General features: G+C 41.0%; 2 protein-coding genes across 3 annotated transcripts in view; one reads left to right on the top strand and one right to left on the bottom strand.

The window, feature by feature from the left end:
- Positions 1-4,019, top strand: part of Entpd7 (ectonucleoside triphosphate diphosphohydrolase 7) — a 31,951-nt gene extending 27,932 nt beyond the window's left edge. Inside the window, exons 11-13 of the mRNA XM_090346094.1 lie at positions 341-426; positions 1,528-1,689; positions 2,968-4,019. Of these exons, the coding sequence (XP_090202220.1) occupies positions 341-426; positions 1,528-1,689; positions 2,968-3,199 (480 nt within the window). The 3' untranslated portion in view covers positions 3,200-4,019. The remainder of the gene's footprint in view (positions 1-340; positions 427-1,527; positions 1,690-2,967) is intronic.
- Positions 4,020-12,725: 8,706 nt separating this feature from the next.
- On the bottom strand, positions 12,726-26,827 carry Cox15 (cytochrome c oxidase assembly factor COX15). 2 transcript variants are annotated; one of them, XM_090346092.1, is made up of 9 exons: positions 26,662-26,827; positions 25,371-25,561; positions 22,340-22,462; positions 21,905-22,091; positions 19,425-19,592; positions 18,013-18,094; positions 15,901-16,055; positions 14,698-14,811; positions 12,726-13,114 (listed from the first exon to the last, which is right to left on the bottom strand). In XM_090346092.1, the coding sequence occupies exons 1-9, from the start codon at positions 26,749-26,751 to the stop codon at positions 12,983-12,985; spliced, it is 1,242 nt and encodes a 413-aa protein (XP_090202218.1). In that variant the 5' UTR covers positions 26,752-26,827; the 3' UTR covers positions 12,726-12,982. The 2 variants fall into 2 exon arrangements, with proteins under 2 accessions (XP_090202218.1, XP_090202219.1); XM_090346093.1 differs by lacking the exon at positions 22,340-22,462.
- Between the last annotated feature and the right edge of the window lie 31 nt (positions 26,828-26,858).

Here is a 26,858-nt window from a genome sequence, read left to right as displayed (position 1 = left end):
GTTTCCTTGGTCAGCTAATAGCCCACAAGTAGCATGAAATGGACTATAAGAAAGTTAGAGTTTGCTTTTGATTTTTTCCCATTGTATGAATTTTACCACAAGCTGTTAGTTTCTTGCCAGTCCTAGAGCTTGAATTCAGAGCCTGGTGGGTGCTGTCCCTGAGCCTCTCTGTGCTCAAGGCTAGCACTCTACTACTTGAGTCACAGTGCCACTTCAGGCTTTTTCTGAGGATTTGAACCCAGGTCTTCATTCATGCTAGACAAGCACTCTATCACTAACTCTCACTCTCAGCCACTGCCTCTGATTTTTTTTTTTTTGCACTGTTCTCTGGTTGTTCCAGGATTACTGTAGCATGGCTTGGTCAGTTCTAACTCAGAGATTCAAAAATGGACTCTTTTCTTCACATGCAGATGAGCATCGACTCAAGTAAGTAACTTCCTTTGCTATCTTACATGGACTTAATATGTGGATGGCAAATTCTACTGGAGAATGTTGGAGCCGTAATGCAGACTAGATTTTATGTTGAAAAAGAATTTGATTATTCAGATTTGAGTTTCCAAGGGATGAGGACCCAAACAGTGAACCAATTTTAGTGAAGCCAAGGCAAATCAGTGGTTACTTAAGAAAGTTCTTTCCAAGTGGTTTCATGTTTTGAAAAAATGATGCCCTTTTAAAAAATTTAAGCATTTATATCAAACATGCAGAAAAATAAGAGTAAGATATACCTATTGCCTAACTTCAACTGCTTTCTTTGCCAGTAAGCCATCTGTTTTCCTATTTTGTACATGCACAAAATATAGAATATGAACTCCTGTGTACCTATCACCTAGCTGTTGCTGCCGCCTCCTCCTCCTCCTCTTCTTCCTCCTCCTCCTCCTCTTCCTCCTCTTCCTCCTCCTCATCCTCCTCCTCCTCCTTCTTCTTCTTCTTCTTGTTCTTTTTTTGCCATTCCTAGGGTTTGAACTCAGGGCCTGGGCATTGTCCTTGAGCTTTCTTCACTTTGCCACTTGAGCCAAAGCACCACAACCAGCTTTTTCAGTGTATGTGGTACCAAGGAATTGAACCCAGGGCTTTGTGCATGCTAGGCAAGCACCTGCCACTAGACAACACTCCCAGCCCTTACCTAATAGTTATTAAATGCTGGGCACTTAATTATTCCTCCCCCCCCCCAAATGGGTTGTGTTGAATTATACCCAGACCACCTATAGTTATATTTGTAGATATTCTTAGTATATTCTCTAAATATAATACTGTTGAAGAAAGGAAGAAAGGAGAGAGGGAGGGAGGGAAGAGAAGAAGGAAGGGGAAAAAAGGAAACCATAGTCATAATATCATTATTGCTACAAGATAGTCTTTATTTTTGTGTTAAGATAAAGTAGGCTCAAATTTGGCTCCATCTAGAGGTGAGAGAGATGAAGTAGGCAGAGGAAGGTCTTGACATGTAGTGAGAATGAATCTGTGGCTTATTGCAAAGGAAAGCATTAATTTTTCTCTTATGTTTTTAAAAATGAATTTGACATAACACAGATATCAGTGTTTTAAGTCAGCTTGGATGTACCAAGTGCTACATGAAGGATTCCACTTTCCCTACGACTACTCAAACCTGCGCACAGCCCAGCTGGTATATGACAGAGAGGTTCAATGGACACTGGGAGCCATTCTATATAAAACTCGATTCTTACCACTCAGGTAAAGTGAGACTGTGCTAGTACCTTGAGCTCAGAGGATGCCCCCAAAGCCAACAGGCTGTCATTATTTCTTCCATGGGAAACACTACTTGAATGAGGCATGTTGACAGAAGGTTGACAGTTAAGGTCTTGGCCATTTCAAAAAGTCAGCTTTTTATTCACTTTTCACCAGTCCATCTTTAGGACTGGGCTCATACTAAGATGCTGACTGATGAACTAAACTATTCTTCATTTACTCTGGAAAACATATTTGCCTAGCGAGGGGCATATAGACCCTGGATAATTAAGGTTTTCTAATGGGTAGAATCAATCCAGAAACCATTACTGATGTAGGAGGATTTTCAGTAGTCCAAAACTAGAACAGAAGACAAGAAATGTTTGGTGTGGAGTGTGCCGCCATTGTATCATCAGTTATGGTTGCTTGATACCTTGTTTTCACGTGCTGTAAGATATTAGAGACAGTTTTTAGATCTTCAGTCCCTAGACTTGTATAGATAAATTAGGACAAATTAACAGTCTGCTTGTTCCTCTAAACTCATGGTCGTCAGAGGCCGGAGAGGTGAAAGAAATGAGAAACAGGTTGTTGGGGGTTGAGGGGAACCCAAGAGTGAGTGCCAACTACTGGGTACAAGTGCTGTCCCAGCACTCACCAATTCTCGTTTATCCAGAAAAGTCAGAAACATTGTGTGTGTGTGTGTGTGTGTGTGTGTGTGTGTGTGTGTGTGTGTGTGTGTGTGATATGAAGGGTAGAAATTCACACATTTGAAAAACACTACAGCTCAAACCAAAGAAAGCAAAAATTGATCTAGTGCTTGGATAATCCAGGAGTGACATGTGTTCTGAACAGCCAGGCCCCTTGCATAACATCTTATCGCTTTCCAGGTTGTCTTACAATTGATAAGGCATGCTAGATCCTGAAGAAATGCAGCAACTTAAAATATCTGATCTGATTTTTTTTGGTTGAATTCAGGGCCCATCCTATTTTTATTGGTAGTATATAAGTTGTATTTTAAGGTTTATGTGAAGGACGATTAGTCTTATCTCCTTGGGTTTTATCTTGTTGGCTTTAGTTTCAAAGGCCTTTTGATTTTGTTGCTAGATTTTGGAGTGTCTTTCTCTGGGTCAGGTAGAGGAAGGGAAGAATTGCCCTGGAGACATTTTTCAGCTTCTAGCTAGTGTGTGACAATGTCTTCATGGAGTGACTAGATGGGCACGGTCAGATCAGAGTAAATGTTTCTCTCTGAAACTCACTGTTCTTTCCAAACCCCCTTCCTCCCAGGGATCTTCGGCAGGAAGGTGTGCGGCAAGCCCATGGCAGCTGGCTGCGTCTCTCCTTTGTCTACAACCACTATCTCTTCTTCGCCTGTATCTTGGTGGTGCTCCTGGCCATCATCTTGTACCTTCTGCGAATCCGCCGAATTCACCACCGACAAACTCGCGCCTCGGCTCCATTAGACTTACTGTGGATTGAAGAAGTGGTGCCAATGATTGGGGTACAGGTGGGGCCATGACCAGGATTGGAGAAACCCCAGTACCCCAGAGTTGCTGCTCAATGAATTCCTCCACGTTTTTGGCCTGGCCTCAGATGTTGCTTTGGCCTTGAAATTCCCAGTGTAATTTCCACGGTTAATTCCTTCAGAGTACCAAGAACCTCTTCTCAGAGAGAAGCTATAATTTAGTCTATATGAAGAAGAGAATGGTGAAAGATTGGGGCACCACAGTCCAGCTGAAGCATGCTTCTTGTGCATATCTCATCTGGTGTGTTCCTGGGATTCTGCCATTTTCCCCTTGCCGAAGCATGATGTTGGCATTGGGCAAACTAGAATCTGCCTGAAACCCAACTTGGAGCATCCGATACTCAGCCAGAGGCATTCTAGCAAGTGCAGCAGCCTCTTCTTTCTCTGTAACAGAGATATCATTTATGTGGAGATCCACAACCTTTAATAGGGATCCAAGATCTTTGTAGTTCGGTGGACCAGATATGAATTTCCAGGCAACCAAAATGACACAACGTCCTTGCTTACTTGACAAGCCATTGTGGGTGTGAGCCAAGATTCCTGATTACTGATGTGAGGGTATAATTTTGAAAGATTAGAGCCTCTTCTAAATAGATGGTGTATTAGAGATTTTACAATATTTTATCTGATACCTGGTCTGACCAAGACAGATTTTTCTATGTCTATGTGCCTCACGTGCTTTGTGGGTATACATGTTGCTTCTTTGAGCCTTAAGTATGCTTGTAGAATAGAAAAACTGTGACAGGGATTAGGGACCTGGGCTTGTCTCAATTTCAGGTCACTGACCCCTATGCATATTTTTAATGTACAGGAAGATTCAAAGAGAGTTCCTTCATTTCACTGCTGAGGTCAGTGTGGAGCTTTGGAAAGGATATATTTGGGTTGTTAAGGAAAGGAAGAAATGAGCAAAGGCAATAAAATAAAATCTCCTTATTTATTAGTATAACTTTTTGGGAAATAGAAATTCTCTCAAACGTCTCACAATTGGAATATCTGAGAGCCAAATCTAACATTGGAACATATTGGGAAATCTGCTAAGAAGGCATTTGATAACTTTCAGAACCATTGTTAAGAAACTGCTCTTGATAAACAGCAATTCCATTGATGAGGAGAGAGGAAAAGCCATAATTACACCTGTATCCACTTTGCTTCTCTCCAGTGAGCCTTTCATTTGTATGAGAGTTTTACTTTTTCATCAATTCCCTCTCCTCCATGGTGTCTTCTTTTACCTTGTCTTTCCCTATGTGTGAGAAATGCTCAATTCTGTGTGTGTCCTGCACACACACACACACACACAAATGCTCACAGAATTGAAATCACTTTCTTTTTGAAAAAGTGTTTGATTTTTAGGATTAGATGAATAGAGAAAATGTCTGTGACTTTAAAGAGTAAAAATATGGCTCTTCAAAAATAAAATCCACGTGGGGAACAGAAGGGAATTAAGTGCTTCATCATCAGAGAAAAAGAAATTAAGATTCTCCTATGGATAAACTGAAATTAAAATTAAGTACATTGATTCTTTTAGGTATACTGGTTCTTGACAAAAGAGTAGTGAGTCTTGGATTATTCTGCCCACCACTCCCCCTTCTTCAGTTTTTGGGACACTTTCTCACTATTGGGGCCCGGGCTTGCCTGAAATCCTTTTGTCCCAGCCTTCTGAGTGCTGGGAGTATACATGTATACCATACTACCCAATTTGGAATTATTTTCAAATTATGTAAGGATGGATCTAGTAAAGACCCTTGTAACTTCCTTTGGAAAGATCTTTTATTATTTCATTAGGGCTATTAGCAATTTCATTTAAATTTTAAGATTTCTCAATTGTCTTGTGACGCGTGTGTGTGTGTGCGTGCGCGCCTGTGTGTGCGTGCGCGCTGGTACCATGGCTTGAACTCAGGGTCTTGTGCTCTCATTTGGCTTGCTTGGTCAGCTTGCTTGCTCATTGATGGTGCTCTACCACTTGAAATCCACCTCTAGTCCAGAATTTTGCTAGCTTACTGGAGATGGAATTGAGGCCTTGTCTGCCCAGGCTGGCTTAGAACCAGGATCTTCCAGATCTTACCTGGCTTGCTTTCATTTTTCTTTGACTTATTATTTTTATGTTCTGTAAGTGATCCCTTGTCTTATGAATGCTGCTTATAAACAATTTCAGAATGTTTTTTTCTAGCTATTGCCTGTTTCTTTTCACTTCACTTTGATTTCCAAGTATCATCTTTGGTTTTCTCAAGATATCTAGTCAATATAACAGAGATAATACTTGTATGCTCAAACTGAAATTGAAACAGGAAGGCAGTGACCAGTCTGATTTTCAGGATGTTGTGGATAAAGATTCATCCTTGTAATAGCTGTTATTTGTTCAGCATTCATTATGGCCAGACATTTAAGAATTTTATGGGTATTATTTAAGCATTATGCCCTCTCAGATCGATACTATGTTCTTCATATAGATCAGAATCTCAGGATGTCTATACCTGTCATTTTTTAATATAAATTATATTTCTTAATTTATTTTAGTCTGAGTTTTTGTATTATATCCTGTTTATTATTTTAATATTTGGAATGTAGGCTTTTATTAATGTAAGATTTCTTGAACTTCCATAGTTTGAAAAGAAAGAAAAATTATTATACCCTTCAGAAGAACTGAGTATTTCCTCTTGATATTGGTCCCTGGGCTTCTTCCATTGCTTCTAATTAGTAGATATTAAATGAAGTCTCATTAGTTAGCCACAGAATGATCGATTTACCCTCTGTTATAGACCAATCACATACCTGCATGCATGTGGACGTATATTTGCATACATGCATGTACATACATCTCTGCATGCATATATTACTTCCTCTTACTTATAGGAGCAGAAATCAGTGTTGCCATACCTTTTATCTTCTTTTAGTTTCTAAAGATTTGTTTGCATTTCTGAATGCTGTGTTTCCTCTGGAAGGTAATTATGGTATCATAAAATTGACATTCCACTGCTTCCTTTCAGTCTTTCCAACCACCCTGGATAACAGCAACAATGAGCTTGCACTCTTTAGTACTTGTTATTACCCAGACAGGTCACAAATGTTAAAATTGGAGTCAGTGGCTCATCATAGTGATGCTTTGTCTTGTGATGATACAAGCCATCATTTCCCCTTCAAGTCTTGTCTCTAGAACCTAATGAAAATGCGTACAATACCCACTTAGATGGCATTACCTTCACTTAAGTTGCAGTTAACTCTAAGCCAAATTATACCATCTCGCTCTCTGTTCCTTATCTCCTTGAACTGGATTTCCTTGGTCTGGGAATTTTTAATCACTTTCTGCCAATGTTGTATTTATTCAACAATGCAATCTAAAGTATTTTCTCCCTCTCCAACCTTTGCTTAGCAGCTTCCTTTAACTTCAAGACCGTGGGTAGTGATTAGTGAAGTGCTGTAGACTGGAAGCCTGCCATGCACTCACTGAGCTAGGCTTTTTAGGCATTAACATTTACTGACACATCTATATTTACATTTTTGAAAGAAAATAATATACTTCTCACTAGTATTATCTAAACAGATGCCTCCCTCCTATGCCCAGTCTCATAGTTGTATGGTTTGTCCTTCCTCAGGTAAAAGGCAAGTGGATGGCATGATTTAAGGGAAAGAGTACTGGACTTAGTGGCTAGTCAGCTTTGACTCTAGTCTTGGCATTGTGATTCACCAGCTTTGCTGTCCAGGTGGGTCAGTTATCTTCTGCATAAGATAAGGAACCACCAGTAGGAGGCAAGGTTTAAAAAATAAAAGTCATGTGGATTCAGGAAGAGGATTTTAATCTTTTGTTTCTAAGCCCAATGCTACTCTATAAAGAGCATCCTATTTTATCCTTAGCCCCTGACCTTAAGTTAAATGGGAATGGAGTTTAAAACAGCCATCACTATAAATAAACCTGAGATATATTTATCTTTAATTTATGAAAGAGAGAGATTATATTTAGTTCAGGGTTCTGGAAGCTAGAAAGTTCAAGAGCATTCTATACTAGCATCTGCTTGGCAATAGGTAAGTCTTGTGGAATCTTAATACAGCAGAGGCATCCATGACAATTCAGGATAAGGCTTTAGGCTTTATAAGATCTCCCTCCCCAACCCCCAGACCTGGGGCTTGAATGCAGGGCCTGGGCACTGTCCCTGAGCTTTGGTGCTCAAGGCTAGCATCTACCACTTGGACCACAGTGGCACTTCTGGTTTTTTCTGAATAGTTTCTTGGAGATAAGAGTCTTAAGGACTTACCTGCCTAACCTGGCTTGGAACCGTGATCCTCATATCTCAACCTCCTGAGTAGCTAGGATACAGGCATGAGCCACCGGCACCTGGCTGAGGCTTTTTTTTTTTTTTAAAAAAAGGTTCAGCAACTTGTTTGTTATTATTTCATTTCATTCCACAAAATCTTTATCTCATACACAAACTATTTTTTATTACTGTGTGCAAACATGCTTTATTAACTTCCATCATGCCCCCAGTTTACAATGAAATTATTTCCTTCTGTTATCCATGCACTCATCATAATTCCCTATTTCTTTGACAGGGCCATGGTTCAATGTCAGAGTATGGACCTTGCTTTTCTTTTCTTTTTTTTCTTCTCTTCCTTTCTCCCCCTTTTCTATCTGGTGGTACTTGAACTCAGGTCTGAGCAGTATCCCTTAGCTTTTTCACTCAATGCCGGTGCTTTGTCACTTGAGCCATATCTCCACTTCTGCCCAGGGGAGGCTTTCTTTTTTAAGCCAGGATTTTAGAAGTCTGATCAACTCTCCTTGGTTTTCTAAGTTGAGATGCAAAGTAGTTGTAATTTGTACTGTGCATAAGTGGCCTCCTAGACTTTAGGTTTCTCTGTAACACACATGCACTTCCCCAACCAATTTGACAGCTACAGTGGGATGTTCCTTACCACAATATTTTCCTAAGTATTATTTCAATAAATCTGTTCTTTTTAGTGCAGCTGACTACAACCAACTATGCCCAGTCATTGAAAGAGCTTCTGATCCTCATTTGTGGTAGTGTTGTTCACACTTAAATACATTCTAACCATTTTAATTTCTATATTCCAATACTTTAAAATTCTGGATGTCTGTCAGTAATTTCCTTAATTTTGCACAATTTCCTTAATGACAACCTCCAAGCAATTAATATAGTAAATTAAAATCTAAACAAAGGTTCCTACTCCCTCATTGAGGAACTTGGTTGTAATTCTCGGGCAGTTTCCAGATCACATAGAAACAGTGCTGGGATTTTTGCTGTCTTTGTACTTTTCGCAAACAGTTCAAAGCTAGTATCTAATTTCCCTTTTTGCAGTGGTATAACTTCCATTGGGATTAAGAAATTAAGAATGCTTGTTTTCAATTCTCCCAAACTGGTCTCTTGAATTAGGCTAGCCTCAGACCTTGCCATTGGAACAATACAATTCTGTCAAACTTGTGAGGATTCTACTAGTGTTCTATTTTTAAAAAAATACTATTAAAATATAAGGACTAGAAACCAAATCTAAGCTCCTTTGATTAACAATATCAAACATTCTTACAAACAGCAAATCTATCTGAAATCAAATACTTTCAGGTAATGTGCATTTCCTGTATTTCTTGTGGTTCTGTCCTTGGTATTCTTTGTTCTGACTTGGATCTGATCTAAGTTGAAATGCTGTAGCACTGTGAGATCCTTGTGGTTTGTTTCTGCAAGTGACTTGTCAACGCTTCACTTGAATTTGCTATGTCTTTCTCTCTTTTTTCAAAGTATCCTAGTAGACTATATTATTAATATATTTCTGTTTTGCCCTAGTATTATTGCCTAGTCTGTCAATTCCATAATTAGAGGGAGAGAAGAGGAATAATAGGAATAATATATCAGTTGATTTTTTGTTTTCTTTCTTATAAATCTGAGCAATAAGGAAGTCCTTTTATGTGTAAGACTGAACTTTCATTGGTAGTATAGTGGTTTTCATTTCTTAATGTAATAAACTTATTTCTTCACCGTTTTTTTTGTGTGTGTATGGGTCATGGGACTTGAACTCTGGGCCCGGGTGTTTTCCCTGAGCTACCACCCTACCCCTGGAGCCATGGCCCCACTTCCATTTTCTAGTGCTTAATTGGAGATAAAAGTCTCATATTCTTTAGTGCCCAGGCTGGCTTTTTGAACAGTGATCCTCAGATCTCAGCCTTCTGAGTACTAGAATTATAGGCACGAGATACCGTGCCCAGCTTTCACCATTTTTTTTTGTGCCAGTCCTGGGGCTTGAACTCAGAGCCTAGGCACTGTCCTTGAGCTCTCTCAAGGTTAGCACTCTACCGCTTGAGCCACAACACCACTTCTGGCTTTTTCTGTGTACATGGTACCAAGGAATCGAACCCAGGGCTTTGTGCATGCTAGGTAAGCACTCTACCAGTAGGCCACACTCCCAGCCCTCTTCACCATTTTTTGTTGTTGGTTATGGGGCTTGAACTCTGGGCCTGGGTGCTGTCCCTGAGCTCTTCAGCTCAAGGCTACCTACCACCCTACCCCTGGGCCTGGGCATAGTCCCTGAGCTCTTTAGCTCAAGGTTACTGCACTACCCCGTGAACCATGGCCCCACTTCCCGTTTTCTAGTGGTTAATTGGAGATGAGTCTTAGGGACTTTCATGCCTGGTCTGGTTTTGAACCTGGATCCTCAGATCTCAGCTTCCTGAGTAGCTAGGATTATAAGTGGGAGCCACTGGTTCCTATCTTCTCTTTACCATTTTTATAAAGACCAAAGTTGTAAAACCTTCTGAATCATAGGATGTTTATAGCCATGCATACATGTAAGCCTGATGACAAGTCTGCTACTGAACTACCCATCAAAAGTAGGCAGTTGCCCTCTCTACACCCTCACCACTCCTCTCCACTTGTATGAGTGAGCTGATGATCATGCAATTAAGAGCAAAGATTTAATTCACTTTTGTGGATTCCAGTCCATCATCAAGTACCCTCTTTTGCTTTATCTTGGTGGGAATGTGTAATAGATTGAAACTGTTTGCTTCATGGTCAGGAAGCCAAATAAGAAAGGAAAGAGCTGGAGTCCCATAATTCCCCTTAGGGGCAGACTCCAATGACCTACAGATTGCCTACAAAAACATAACCCCTCAAAAGTACCTCCCAGTAACATCATCCTCGGGACCAAGCTTTAAACACATGGATCTGGGAAGATTCTCGATCCAAACTTACATAATCTAAGGCAGTCCCGGTACTTTACAGGCAACTGCTCTTATAAACTACTTGCCAGAGTTTGGTCCCACTGGTGGTGAAGGATCTGCCCCTTAGCTTCATAAAAGTCGTATTTGTTACCCTAGATCCCAGACAAATATTCTGTATTGGGCTGTTTGAAATTCTCATTTCACAGTTCCCACTTAGCAGAAGTTCAGAGGTATATGTCAACCTTGCTCAATCACCCTGCAGAATATGCTGAAAGGCAACTTTTTGTTATGCTGCGCAACTATAAACACTCCACTTAAAAAGCCAAAGGCTGACTATACTGGTTCACTTTGGGGGGGCTGTGAAGACTTTTTCAGATGTTTCACATTAAATAAGAAAATTTTTCTACTTAAAATCCTCACTGAGTCCATTTTGAAGAAGACATGCAATTACATTAGAGAGGTGATGTATGTCCCTTCTTCAGGGGCATAGCCACAGACAAGCCACTATTCACCCAGGACCAGAAAGGAGAGTTGCAAGCAAACTGATTTGACAAAAGTCATGATAGTTAACATTGGCAACTACCATCATTTCAGATAGTTTTTAATCTTTAGCATTGGCAATGGACAGCATATGTCAGTGTGGGGTAAAGTCAAAAAATGTCTAGATTGGGGCTGGGAGTTTGGCCTAGTGGTAAGAGTGCTTGCCTAGCATGCACGAAGACCCAGGTTCGATTCCTTGGTACCACATACTTAGAAAAAGCCAGAAGTGGTGCTGAGGCTCAAGTGGTAGAGTTCTAGCCTTGAGAAAAATCCAATAACAGTCCTCAGGCCCTGAGCTTAAGCCCAGGACTGGAAAAAAAATGTCTAGATTGATTGATTAAAATAATTGTATTTTAATTTCCTTCAAGATTAAAAACTTCACAGAATTGAGAGAACTTTGAAAATACTTAGGGCAATTCATTAAGCCTTTAAAACTGATAACTTTTTTTTTAAAGAGGCCTTTGGACATTACTGAATACTCTTCCATTTTCCATTAGTTCGTGTACTCCATTCAATATTCAGTACATGTCTGGTGACAATGAGAAAACACAAATACAAAAATAATTAAGATGGTCACTATTCATCAAGAGCTCATGGGAAACAATGCAGTTATATAGCTAAATATGAGATCTGTTCAAAGTTCTTAACTGTAAAAAATAAAAATGAAGTAAAACATCTGAAACTTGAACTTACTCCTGAGTTGCCATTTTCTGAGTGAACTGTGTGGGGTTAGATCATACTGCCCTCTGCTGTCTGTTATTAGCTAAGGATCAACTGGGTATGGAAATGGTGCAGGAACCTGCAATTCCTTTCCTTTGAAGAATTCTATTATCTAGAGGAGATAATCTATTGTCATACAAACTAGATCGTCATAGCGCATTAAATGAAATAGGGAGAGTAGGTGGAAGTTTGAAAGGAATGAATAAGCTTGGTCAGAAATTGTATGCACACTGGAATCAGGTGAGGAACTAAAAACTAGCCACATTAGCATACCACAGCTCCCAGAGATTGGGATTTCATTGGTTTGGGGATTTGAGATTTTTTCTTCCTGTGCTGGTAATGGGACTTTAACACAGGGCCTTGCACTCTCCCTTGGCTTTTTCTTTCAAGACTGACATTCTATCACTTGAGCCACACCTCCACCTTCAGCATTTTGCTGATTCATTGGAGATTTGTCTGCCAAAGCTGGTTTCAGACTGAACTGTGATCTCAAATCTCAGTCTCCTGAATAGCTAGGATGACAGATGTGAGCTACTAGTGTCAGACTAGGCAATGTGACTTTAAAAAAATCCTAGTATGAGAGAAGTTTGAGACCTCTTTCTAAACTTCAGCCCTGCCAGGGTCTGGAATTTCTGGAAAACCAAAGACAACTGGCTACCATTGTTTTGCTAAGAACATCTGAGAATAGTTTAACAGAACTCACATCAAAACTTTCAGTATATTGGAGTAGAAAGGGAAATGATACTATCTAGTTCAAAAATTGCAAATGGGAAACCTCAGGTCATGTATGACTACTACACATGTCAAGTATGCCTAACATTAAAAGTTGATTTGCCAACAGTTACTAAATCTAGATTTAGTTTCTTTCTTTCTTTTTTTTTTTTAAACTAGAAGATCTGAAGATCTAGAAGCAAGAGCCCAGCACTCAGCTGGCTTACTGGCTGGTTTGGCTCCTAGCTGGGGCAACTGCTCTCCAGTCTGTCACTCTCCACAGTTAATCCCAGTGGATGTACTTGGGAACACAAGGACACAGAAGTCATACATATAACCAAGATCTTACGAATATTAAAAACACCCAAACACAGCCTAACAAGCAGCAGCAAATTTCAGACATAACTTTTTATACATGAAACCTGATTGTTAACATAAAAAAAAGATTTAGAAAGGAACCTTCAGTGTAACTATACTTAATAACATTCTTGATTCAGTGACCGTCTCAAAACAGGCAAAGAGTTTTAAATAAGTTGACCAATTTGGAAACCACTTGGAATGCCAAGGTCATTGTAGAAAAGGCCAAGTCCTTGAGCTTGCTGATGTGTTCCCAAAGCACTTTCAGTCTTGTGAAGCTGATCTTCTGAGAATTATTTTGGGACTCTTCTGAGTTCGTTCATGAGCCAAAGGGCACTGCTAAGCAAAGCCAAGGAGCCTGACTGGTGAGTAGCAGCCAAAGGAGTTGGAACATACATCAGCAGAGTACTGATTCCCAAGGCTGCCTGTTACAAAGGAAAGTAAACAAGAGAAAAAGTAGTCATCCCAAACTCACACTGAAAATGTGTGTAAATAGCCAGATACAACTCTACCAAGACAAACGAACACTCACATACCATTAAGTACACTTAGAATGAATGAAATTTGAACATATAAACAGAAAATGTGCCTGGGTGCAGTCCCTGGGCATTGTGGCTCAAGGCTAGTGCTCAACCACATGGAGCCACAGCTCCACTTCCAGTTTTCTGGTGACTGACTGAACATTAGTCTCACTGTCTTATTCAGCTTGTTTTGAACCACGATCCTTAGATCTTAGCCTCCTAAATAGCTAAAATTAAAGGCATGAGCCACCAGTACCCAGGAGTCCACGAGACTCTTATCTCCAATTAACCAAAGAAAAGCTAGAAATGGAGCCATGACTCAAGTGGTAGAGTACCAGCCTTGAGCAAAAAAAAAAAAAAACCCTCAGAAACAGTGCCCAGGCCCTGAGTTCAAGCCTCAGGACTGGCATGAACATGTGCACACACATGTACATGTACCCCCCCATCCCCACGACATACAATATCTGTTGCTTGAAGTTTTACTATTTTAAAGTGCTTTTTAAAGTGGTTAAGTATTTAGATTGTTTCCTGTTTTTCACCATCACAATTCTATAATAGTTTTCTTACACAAAGCTTTTGTGTATTAGCGTGTGTGTATGTGTGTGTGTGTGCGTATACATATATATATATTTTTTTAATTTTTTGCCAGTCCTGGGGCTTGAACTCAGGGACTGCGTACTGTCTTGAGCTCTTTCTTTTTTTTTTTTGTGGATCATGTGACTTGAACTTGGCCTGAGGGCTATCTCTGAGCTCTTTAGCTCAATAGCCCTATTCTTGAGCCAAGCCCCACTTCCTATTTTGTAGAGGTTAACTGTAGATAACAGTCTCAGATCCTTTTGTGCCTGGGCTGGCTCTGAACCTTGATCCTCAGATCTCAGCCTCTTGAGTAGCTGGATTACAGGTGCGTGTGCCGGCTCCTTGAGCTTTTTCAAAGCTAGCATTCTACCAGTTGGGACACAGAACCATTTCTGGTTTTCTCTGTATATGTGATACCAAGGAATTGAACCCAGGGCTTTGTGCATGCTAGACAAGTACGAGTTTGGCCATTAGGCCAAACTCTGGCCCTGCGTTAGCATACTTTTAAGGCAGATACTAATAAGCCAGTTTTCCATGTCAAAGGATTACCTGCTTATTATTTTGTATGATATCACCACATTTCCTTCTAAGAAAAGTGATACAAATTCACACTCTTACCAAGAGCATGAGGTATCAATATCTGAAGGTATCCATTTTCCTGTACTCATCCCAATGTCTTGTTATCTGCCACCACTTTTTCCTCCTTTATTTCTTCCAAAATTGACAGGTACAGAAAGGTGCTTTTAATTTGCTTCTCTGATGAGTAATGCTGAAAAACTATTCCTGTTTACTGGCCATTCATTATTCCTTGTGAGAATATCATAGTGATATTTTCACTGTGACATTCTCACTATTAATCTTCTAATCTATTATAATATCAATTTTCTCAGGCCATAAAAAAGGGCTTATACCTGTGTATATGCCAAAGCCAGCAGGGTGATCGCTGCCATCTTGGTCCTTCGAGGAAGGGGGATTCTTCGGGAGAGGAAGTAGAGTACTGTAATGGCAGTAACTGAAGTGATTCCCTGGGGGGAAGAAAGACTTTGCATATGTTAGGGTTCTCTTCATCTTATGTGTCAAGAACCTAGCTCCTGATTCTATCCACCATCTCTCCTCTAGAACCACTAAGCAACTCTAAGTACTTCCTGTACTAATAACAGATAACCACCCTCCAGTCCCACCCCAGTTCCTTCTGACTTAAAATGGTAGAGTTATCCAGGGCTCCCCCTAAGTTGCTGTGATGTGTGTGTTCTCCACACAAGCTGACAATAATCTTATGTACCTTCAAATGAGGCTATCCCAGGTATGGTCCTTGTTCTTTAAATCACTGGCACCCTCCTCCCTAATTTTATAACTACACAAAGTAATGTGTCCCTGCCCCAGCCCCCTCTGGGCCTCTCTGGATGTTCCATCATCACCTCATCTCAACATGTCTTGCCCTAACAACATCTAATCTCTAGACTGAAACGCACATCGGTGACCTCATTTTTGTTAGGAGTGTTTTAAGCATGATAGCAGAAGGGTTAGGATCGCCTTTAATATTTACCTTTATTCTTACAGCCAGTCTTAATTCTCTGTTCCTTTAAAACCTCTCAGATTAACTGTCATTTCAAATCCGTCTCCCACTATTGCCCTTATCATTTTGCCCTGCCTCACTACCACAGCACTACTGTTTTTCCAGGCTTCCTTGCTATACTGATTCATCAGGCCCAGGCTATCAGGCCCTCAATACCTATCACCTTAAACTGAGAAGTACCAATGAAGCCTCCGCTCCTTGGAGTTCTTTGATAACTATATGATTGGCAGCCAGCTCTCTGCACCTTTCTCTATTCAATCTCCTTTCTGCTTAGAAGACAATCTAGAAAGACGTTATTTCTGACCATGTGGTGAAAGGCATAAACTTTCAGAAGCTGGCAATATCCTGAAAGCTAGGGTTTGGCTGGAGGGAGTGTGAAGAACAAGGACAGAGACATCATCAGATCAGAGAACTCGTCCTAGAATCTCTCCCAAAACACAAGAGGAAACACAGTTGCTGCTCTGCTGTCTTTAGCTGACCCTCCACCCTTGGGTAAAGCACTTCGTGTCCAGCAGCAGCAATTACCAGCCTAACTTACCAGAACCCGGTGATCAAACTGAACCATAGTGGGATTCTCAAAAATATTCCTCAGGATGGGCGAGAAGGTAAAGAGGTCTTCTGGAATCCAAGATTCTCCCATTTTGGGGAAGGAGTTGTAAACAAGTCCAGCATCCAGCCCTGCCACAAACGCCCCTGGTATGTCAAGATAAATGGAACTTATTCAAATGACAGGAAGGGACCAAATATTAGTTTTACCAGAAAAGGTTATTATCCCAGAGTTAGACAAAGGGACAAGTAGAAAATAATAAAGAGATTTGTAATAGGACTTTTCAAATATGGAATATATATCACCATATATTACCATAGGAACTTCACCATCTCTGTCTCCTTCAACTGCTCCCACCCCAATATTTTTCCTTAGAGAAATAGACTAGAGGCACTGGAGGGAAATGCATATTAGTCTGGAAGGGGGAAAAAACAATGATTATGATGTCTTCTCAACCCTTCACAGATTCCTGCTCATCGATTTTGGAAATTCTTTTCTCCTATGCATCTGCAAGATTTACTCCCAACTCCTTCAGGTCTCTGCTCAAATGTTACTTTACCAAAGATATCTCCCAGCAATTTTATATAAAATGGCACTTGCAGGTTGGCACTTGGTGGCTCATAGTAATCCTAGCTACTCAGGAAGTTGAAATCCATAGGACCTTGGTTCAAGACCAGCTCAGGCAGAAAATCCACCACCAAAATAACGAGCAAAAAAATGGGCTTAGAGGGGTGGCTTGTGTGTATAGAATCAGCTAAACAAGCAAAAAGTAAACAAAAGTGCAAGGTGCCAAGTTCAAATCCCAGTATCAGCAAAAAATACAAAGAGCACTTGCCTACCCTACATTTGACTAGTCCCTGATTATGCTTTACTTTTCTTCATAGCACCAAATATCACTAGACACGTGTGTGTGTGTGTGTGTGTGTGTGTGTGTGTAATGTTCCCTAAGTGGTCAATAAATATTGGCTGAATGAGGAAAGAAATTAGGAGAAAAGAAAAACTTAGAAACTAAATTCAGAGAAACTAAATACAGAGAAGGCACAGTCAATTAGTGGATGACTGATCCATTATTTATGGTCAAACAAGAGAAACTTGGATCACATTCCTTATTTTTGTGAGTGTGACAAAATTCATGATCTTTTTTTTAAAAAGGAAAAAGGCCAGGAGTTTGGCCTAGTGGTAGAGGGCTTGCCTAGCATGCACAAAGACCTGAGTTTGATTCCTTGGCACCACATACATAGGAAAAGCCAAAGTGGTGCTGTGGCTCAAGTGGTACAGTGATAGCCAAGGACAGTGCTCAGGTCCTGAGTTGAAGCCCCAGGACTGGCAAAAAAAAGAAAAAGAAAGGGTCTCACTGGTGTGAATCAATGTTATTTTTATTCTTGAGCAGAGTTGTCCAAAAGAAGTTACAGTGCTAATAGAAATATTCCGTATCTGTTCCATCAAGAATGGGTGTTAGGAGCCAAATGTGTCTGCTAAGAATTCAAATGTGGTGTGACTTAATTTTTATTTACTATTAATTAAATGAATCTTAAGTTTTAATCATATAGGGCAACTGATTCCTCTAACTGGCAGTGCATTTGTACAGTGAAGCATGGTAGAGACAATGGAAAAGCCTATTATACTGAGCTCTCTGCTGCAATGAACCCTCACCTCCGCCCATCTCGGTGAGCAGACCTTTTTTGTGTGACAACACATCTTGGTGTAACTCATATGTTTATATAAAACTAACCGCCAGCACTTAATGTAGCCTTTGCTAAATGCCAAGTACTGGCCTAAGCATGTCATACATATTATTCATACTGTAGTCATCATCTCATTTTATAGATCAGATCACTTAGAGATCTCATAGCTTGGCAACTATAAACATGCCACAGCATGTAGCTCACAGGTGGTGAAGTCGGGAATTGAATCTAAGGACATGCTCAATATTTTTGTTCCACTGACTGGCAAGGATTTTTGGAAGAGAAGACAAGTGGACAAGAGTGAGATGAAAATGGCAAGGATGAGAAAGATATAGAAGGGAAATAGGAAGATGAAGAATGAAGTGGCAAAGCATGTGACAGGAGGAGAGCAAGCCACCTCTGATGAGAGGAGTCCTACCTGAGAGAGCTGTAAGAAACACCAGACCTGCTGTTCCACTAGCAAATCGTCTCAACCACAGGAGCTGGCGGGTTTCAGGCAACTGAATAAGAAAAAAAAAAATCACTCAGGTAACAGCAAGACCACCAAAGCCAAACCCAAGTGATACTTTAAGACTAGATCTTTTCTGGTCTATAGTCTAAGCTAAGTAACTTGAACTTGTGACCCTCTTATTCTACCTCCTCAGTGACTGTATTACAAGCATGTAATACTATGCCCAGCTTAAATTATGAAAGTTTTTGTTTGTTTGTTTGTTTGTTTCTGTGACTAGAATGAAGCCCAGGGCCTATACATGCTAGACAAGTGCTAGAACACTGAACTGTATAGCTAGCTAACTAGTGATCCATAGTAATGTGATATCTTGATGCCTCTATTATAAATGAGGGCCCCAGAAAATGATATATATCTTGCTATTAAATCAAAGCATAAAAGCAAAAGTTCATAGTTTCCTAAAGAAAAGCACGTTTAGGGGCTGGGAGTTTGGCCTAGTGGTTAAAGTGCTTGCCTAGCAAGCACGAAGACCCGGGTTCGATTCCTCGGTACCCCACATACATAGAAAAAAGCCAGAAGTGGTGCTGAGGCTCAAGTGCTATCCTTGAGAAAGTCCAAGGACAGTGCTCAGGTCCTGAGCTCAAGCCCAGGACTGGCAAAAAAAAAAAAAAAAGGAAAGGAATTTTGATACATACTACAATATAGGTGGATAAGGATAGATGATACATAAGTCAGTCAAAGACAAAAAGTATATTATTCCAAGTATATGAAGTATCACAGAGACATAAAGTAGACTGGGATTATTATTTAATGATTATGACAAAGTCCTAGCTCTAGATATCTAATTCTGTGAATATATCTAACATCAACAAACTACATTTAATAAGATGAGGCTAGGGATGCAGGCCCTGCACCATAGGGTAGGATGGCAATTTTTTTATTATTTGTTGCTGTTATGTTTATTTCACTGCAATTAAAAAAACAAAAACAAAAATTGAAAGCTGGACGTGGTGGCATATGTCTATAACCCTAGCATTCAGGGATTTCAACTCAAGCCAGTCAATTTGTAGCCAGTCTAAGCTATATTATGAGATCCTATCTCAGGGACAAAAAAGAAAAATCAGCTCCTATGCTAGTTTTCCTTCAAATTCCTCCAGCTCAACGGAACTGCACACTTACAGTCCCAAGGTTCTGCAAAGCCCTAAAGTTCAATGTTTCTCTAAATTATGGTTTAATTTCTGATAAGGTGATAAATAGTCACTATAAGGGAATGCAAATTTTCACATACAACTCCCAATGAGAACCAGAATTTCTATCTCTCTGGCCCGCTCAGCATGTGTGCAGATGTGGTAACAATCCAGACTGACTTTTACCACTTTTACCTTGTGCCGAGGGAGGAGCAGTGAGAGTGAAGTCCACAAGCTAGCACCATAAAGAACAAGGGCAGAGCCCAGATGGGCAGCAAGGCGGTACTGACTGACTCGAGGGATGTCAGAAGAATCTGGCTTTTCTTCTAATCCACTTTTCACCATGTACCACCCTAAGAGACCCTAGAATTCCAAAGAGAAGAGGCACACAAAGTTAAAACTAGTTTTACGGAAGAAGAATGTCAGTGGTCAGCAGTGGACTCTACCCACCCTTGCACATGCCCAGGGCCCCAAGGAGCAAGCTCTCTCCACAGTTCTTCACCAGCACCATTGGAATAACACAGCTACTTACATTCATGTGTTACTGAAGTATAGTCCAAATACAGAAAAGGACACAGAAGTTTACCCACATGAGAAACTTTACAAATACTTGATATAATTTAGTATTATAGGAGTGGTGAAATAGAATAAAAAGAGAATGGATTCTATAAAAACTCGACTATATGCTTTAGAAAAGCTGAATAAAGATGACTGCTTAAAAACAATTCCTGCCACTGAGTGGAGTGGCAGAAGCCTATAATACTAGCTACTTGGGAGGTGGAGACAGGGGGATTGCAATTTAAGGCTAGTCTGGGCATAGAAAAAGTTGGAGACTCCATCCCAACTAATGGTTGGGGGTGATGTTGTGTGTCTGTCATCCCAAGTTACAGTGCATGCACAATGTCTGGCTATATTGGCATGCCCCTGTCATCACAGGCACAAAGGGAAGCACAAATAGGAAGGCCACAGTTCTGGCCAGTGTGGACATAAAAGGAGGCCCTATCTCAAAATGAGCTAACAGAGCGGTTCAACTGGTAGAGCACCTGCCTAGTTAACATGAGGCCAGTTCTGAAAAAAACAAACAGAAATTGTCAAGTTAGATGGGGATAAGATAATCAGAGGCTTGAGGGAAGTCACACCAATCTATAAGACTTTGCATGGAGAATGCTCTGTAAATATCTAAGTTCTTGCTCTTCTTTAAGGAAAATCATACTTTATGAGAAATCATAGTTTATGAGAATTCAACAAACCTAAAGTTTTACTCAAACCTTCTGGCAGAACCAAGTCAAAGAGGTAAACATTCTCCCATTTCTAAATATATACTTCCCAGAAAATCTGTTTGAACTTTTCCTCACTCTTTCATGATTACTTTGGCTAGTCTAATTACCTTGGTTTCATCTGCATGAGACACTGGAATATAGAAGTGTTTACATTGTAAATCACTAGTCCTTACTTTCTTCCTCACATAATGCTATCTGGCATCTTAAATTTCTTCAAAACTCCCTCAAAATCTATTAAATTTTTTTTCCAGTCCTGGGCTTGAGCTCAGGGCCTGAGCACTGACCTTGAACTTTCTCAAGGCCAGAGCTCTACCACTTGAGCCTCAGCACCACTTCCGGCTTTTTTTCCATGGATGTGGTACTGGGGAATCGAACCTGGGTCTTTGTGCATGCTAGGGCAAGCACTTTACCACTAGGCCAATCTCCCGGCCTAATGTTTATTAATTCTAAAACATTAACTTTCATTTTCTTCATGTAATTAATGTCTCCTAGTTATTAGTAGGCTTTTATTAGTGTTTAATATTTTACCGTTTCTATTGCCTCTTTAATTCCTTCTAATTGGTCCTTGTGTGCCCGGGCTGGCTGTGAACCTCAATCCTCAGATCTTAACCTCTGGAGTAGCTAGGATTACAGGCGTGAGCCACCCCACTGAGTAGTTAGGATCACAGGCATAAGCTACCATGTCCAGCTTCCTCTTAGGATCTTTCTTGACTCACAGACTTCTATGTAACTCTTTCCATAATTCCTTTTCTTGGCTCTTAACTTTATCTCCACTGTTTTTAAAACTTTTTAAATTGTTATGATAAAGTGATATACAGAGGGGTTAACCTCGTTTTTTATGTGGGAGTCTGAATCTCAAAGTCCTTTTTTTAAAAAGTCTGGCTTACATGATTTTAAGTCAGCTATATCTGTATTACCAGATTTTTCATTTCACAAAATTCTTCTTTCTTTTGGAGTTTTCCTATTTGCCTCTGTAGGTGATTCTAGTAACCTACTACACAGCAGGAAAGTTAGAAAAAAGGAAAGCCAGGAAAAAAAACTATAAAGGGAAACAAACTCTATTTGTAGCACCTGAGAATGTATTTATTCAGTGCTTACACATTCGAGGCACTCAGTAGTTTACAGGCACTATCCCATTGAATAGCCACACAATCTTAAATAGTAGGGCACTATTATTACCCCATTTACAAGTAAGGAAATGACAATTTACAGAAATCAGATAACTTGTGGTCCTACTAAGTGGCAGAACTAGGGCTTGAAAGCCAAGCCTGTGACACTAAAATGCATTCACTTCTTCATTCTGTTATAGTGCCTCTCAGATTACTTCCTAAAAAATAATGCCAACTAAGTCACTCCTGAAGTACCTATGGTTTCCCAACTTTGAATAGATCTTACCTGGAAGCAGACTAGGCTACAGAGGGCAAGAACACGTCCCTTCATGCTGTGGCTGAGCCAGCCCTTTCTCCAAAAGTAGGCAGCAGGCAGGATGTATGCAAGGCCTACAACTCGACCCCACATTCGGTGTGAGTACTCCATGTACCAAATGAACTTGAATTCTGCCAGAGTCATATCATGATTCAAGCTGGGTGGAAATGGAAAAGTCAGAAGTGAGGAAAGAAAAAACATCCACCAATTGTTATTTCCCTATATGATGCAGAAACATTCTTAGTTGTGAGCTTGGTAGGCCCGCTCTCTATCTGCAAACTCAGGATGCAGATAGCCTAGGTTACTCACTAAATGTAACTAAACCAAATAAAGGAGTTGAGGAAAGCAAAAGAATAAATGGGGCTAATGAGATGTTTACCTGATTTTTTTTCCCTTAGCACTTACATTTTAAATTCTGGAAATTGTTGGTATTTTTGGAATTCTGCTTCCCATTCTTCTTGGCTTGTAGGTGGCTTCATCTCTTTTACTAAATGCCAGTCTACCATAGAGAGGCCAGACTCTGTCAATCTTAAGGCAGGAAATAATATGATTCTTGATTTAGGAATAGTTCGTAGCAACAAGTAGGTAAGAATTTCAACCTCATTAAAGACATTGTTTCATTATTTTACATATTTCTCTCTAACTGCATGGACTTTTGAAGAAGAGCTGCTATCAGGTGCGAATTTCTCTTTCTTCCTTCCTATCTTTCCTTGTTTGTTTCTGCAGTACTGATACTGGTACTGGGGATCATCCTCAGGGCTAAGTCAATGCTCTGTCACTGAGCTACATTCCAGTTTCTAGCCCTTATTTCTTTACTCTCCTTTTCTCTCAATCCTTTCTCTTCCTCTTCCTCTCCCCCTCCCCGCCCCACCTCTCTCTCCCAGTCCTGGAGCTTGAACTCAGGGCCTGAGCACTGTCCTTGGGCTTTCTCAAGTCTAGAGCTCTATCTACCACTTGAGCAACAGCACCACTTCCGGCTTTTCTATATATGTTGTACCAAGGAATCAAATCCGGGTCTTTGTGCATGCTAGGCAAGTACTCTACCACTAGGACAAACTCTCAGCCCAATCCCTTCATATTTACTTAATTTATTCTGAGGTAGGATCTTGCTATGAAGTGCAAGATTTCCTCAAACTTATATTTCCTGAATGCTAGAATTGTGTGTGTTATTGCTCCTGGCTCCCACTTCATTTTTTTTTCACCAGCGTTCACAAGAAAAACCAACACTTATACCAAGAAATGCATATTAAATGCATAGCCAACATTCTCAGTTTTCTGGGTCTTTCATACACTAAGCACACACAAACTACTGAGTTATAACAGCAGTAACTCACATTCTTTACATGGGGAAAAAAAGAGATTTGTATGCAAGTTTAGGCTCTTCTGTGAAACTGAAGACAATACAACTCAAATGTTTCACAAATAATAGTTTGAAATAATCATGAAAACATAGACAATCGGAAAAAACATACATTTCATTGAAACTAGAAAATAAATCCAGGGCCAGGAGTTTGGCCTAGTGGTAGAGTGCTTGCCTGGCATGCACGAAGACCAGGGCTCGATTCCTGGGTACCACATACATAGAAAAAAGCCAGAAGTGGTGCTGAGGCTCCAGTGGTAGAGCTCTAGCCTTGAGAAAGTCCAAGGACAGTGCTCAGGCCCTGAGCTCAAACCCAGGACTGGCAAAAAAAAAAAAAAGAAAAGAAATCCAGGTGCTCGGTGGCTCACGCCTGCAATCCTAGCTACTCAGGAGAGGCTGAGATCTGAGGATCAAGGTTCAAAGCCAGCCCTGGCACAAAAGGACCTGAAACTCTTATCTCCAATTAACCTCTAGAAAATGGGAAGTAGGGCTTGGCTCAAGGGTAGGGTTGTAGTCCTAAGCCAAGAGCTTAGGGATAAAGCCCAGGCCCAGGGTTAGGGCAGTAGCCTTGAGCTAAAGTGCTCAGGGACAGCGCCCAGGCCAAGTTCAAGCCCCATGGCCCACAAAAAAAACAACTATGGCTGTGGGTTATCAATTTGCTGAGAAAGTAAAGTTTCTCTTTAGTTGAGCTAATAAAATATTGTAATTGGGTAACTAATGAAATAACAGATGAGGACAGAAGTTATAGATGGCCACTGAAATCTCTAACAGACACTAGATGTTCATGAATGCTCTAATCAACTATGAAGTATTTTGCCTACCCAACAATCAAACAACTATCGACTTATAGGACGTATTAGGGTATAATCAACAACAAATATATGCAATCAGCAAAGTCTAGACTATAGTTCTCTATAATTTTTACAATAAAACCTGCAAAGGATGGGAGAAGATTCTAAATCCATGAAGTCTGTAGAATTTTCATTATTGTGCCCATCCTGGGGATTGAACTCAAGGCCTGAGTGCTGTCCCTGAGTGTCTTTGGCTCAAGGCTAAGCACTCTACCACTTCAAGCCACAATGCCACTTGTGGTTTTCTAGTGGTTAACTGGAGATAAGGGTCTCATGGACTTTCCTGCTGGCTTCCAACTGCGATCCTTAGATCTCAGCCTCCTGAGTAGCTAGGATTAATAGGCATGAGCCATGAGTGCCAGGCAAGTCTATAGACTAACAGGCATAAACTATATATGGACCAATTGTGGGGCATGGGACTTATTTGGGGTTACCTGAAAAATCAAAAAAGGTTTGAGATAAAATAGAATGCTGACTGGAAGGACACTATACAGAAACACAACTACCAATTAGGTCCTAAAGTAGTATTTACAATAGGCTCTTACAAATAAAACATTAACCTGTTTTAAGATAGGGCAAGCCATAAGATATATTCAATCTTCCCTCCACCCACCCCTCCATCCTGGGGCTTAAAATCAGGGCCTGGGCATTCTCCTTGAGCATTTCTGCTTGAGGCTAGCACTCTGCCATTTGAGCCACAGCACCATTTTTGGCTTTTTCTGTATATGTGGTACCAAGGAATTGAATCCAGAGCTTTGTACATGCTAAGCAAGCACTCTTATCACTAGGCCACACTCCCAGCCTGATATACTTCACCTTTTTGTTGTTGTTGTTGTTTGTCGTGGGTTGAACTCTGGGCCTGGGCATTGTCCCTGAACTCTTCAGCTCAAGGCTACTGCCCTACCCCTTGAGCCACAGTGTCACTTCTAGTTTTCTGGTGGTTAATTGGAGATAGGAGTCTCCAATTAAATCTCCAATAAAGTCTCACGGACTTTAGTGCCCAGGCTGGCTTTGAACTGTAATCCTCAGATCTCAGCTTCCTGAGTAGCTAGGATTACAGGTATGAGCCATTGTGCCTGGCTTAATATTTCATCTTTAAAGGCTCTATTTCTCCATCTGTAAAATTGGAGAGCTACACTAAATGATCCCTAGAGTCCCTTTCCCTTCAGTTATCCTGAGATTCTGATAACCCAAATATCCACCTTGCTAAGAGCAAAATACTCACCTAGTTATTCCACCAAGAATAACTGCTCCAGCCACTGTTCCACTGCACACCAGGAGCCACCGGCCCACTGCCCGCTCAGCAGCCTTTGAAGGAAGAGGCACTGTACCTTTTCCAGGCTGTAACGCCACTTCAGTGATGGTGCTGTATTGCCCTGGCCTCAGAGGGCGCCTGATGCCACAGCTGCAGCCAGACTGAGAACCAAAACAGAAAATGACAACCCAAGAAACAGAGAAAGGTTGCTACCCACATTCAACCCCAGTCTGACTGGGGTTGCATCTTCACAGCTATTGCCCGGTTCAAACATTTATGTGTATGTTGTGAGCACATACTAGGACTTCAGCTCAGGGCCAGGGTGCTGTCCCTTAACTCAGGGTAGCTGTGACATGAGTCATAGCTCCACTTTCAGCTTTTGCTGGGTAACTGAAGATAAGAATTTCTTGGGTTTGTCTGCCAGTGTTGGCTTTCAACCTCTGTCCACTGATGTCAGTCTCCAGAGTAGTAAGGATTTCAGGTTAGAGGCACTTGTGACAGGCTCAGTCACTGATTCTTATGTGGACTACTGCACCCACTTTGTAACTCAGTTTTCTGTCCAGAGCCTTACATCACTCCAATCCATTCCCACATTATCTAATGGTCCATCCTCTGCATACTTCCCCCAGACTTCCTCCCCAGAAACTTTGAAAGGGTGATTTTTCTCAGGAACACTTCTGGATTGTTAAGTGCTATCCTGGGTTTATAAACCAATCTGTCTGGAGGGAGTGTCTTATGCTGCCCTTCCCCCTCACAACTCTGAATACAATCACATCTCACTAATCTATGAGCTCTGGCAAGCAGTGTGGTCTCAGCTTGATAAGCTAACAATGCCTTTCATTGCAAGATGCTCCCCGTGTAGGCCATGGGTCCTTTTAACTTTTTAACTAAATCTACCATTTCACTATTTCCACAGTAATTTCTGGCTACTGAAGCGTTTGTGCAAAAAGCAAAACATACAGGTAAAAGTCACGGAGCTTTAACGATGTGCTGAAGGCTTGACGTCCATTAACTCACTGCATATTCATTACCGTTTGGCCATTTCCATTTTACAGACTAGGATAACTGAGGCACAGACGAGCTTAAGTAATTTGGCCAATAACCCACAGCTAACAGCAAGCAGTATGTCTGGATCCCGACTCGATCCGGGGGAATGGAAATACACAGTGCAATGAATGAAACTAAACGGGACGCGGGCCTTTACCCCGGCCTTCTCGACCCAGCCCGCTTCCCGCGGCCGGAGTCCGCGGCGGCGCGGTACCTGTGCTCTCGGGGCCGCCCTAGGAACCAAGAGCCGGACACACGGATCCCGGACCAAAGCCTTCAAGGGCGGAAGGAGCAACCGCTGCATCCTGGCAAGAGAGCACGGCAACGCGCGCGCACACACTCCTGGCTCGGGGTGGGGGCGTCTCCCCACTCGGCTTCCGAAAGGTGAACGACTTCCGGGCCAGACAACAC

Source organism: Megascapheus bottae, chromosome 15 (assembly GCF_031878675.1).
Source record: "Megascapheus bottae isolate mThoBot1 chromosome 15, mThoBot2.hap1, whole genome shotgun sequence".
In the NCBI taxonomy this organism is placed as follows: domain Eukaryota; kingdom Metazoa; phylum Chordata; class Mammalia; order Rodentia; family Geomyidae; genus Megascapheus; species Megascapheus bottae.
This window is presented reverse-complemented; position numbering and strand designations above follow the sequence as displayed.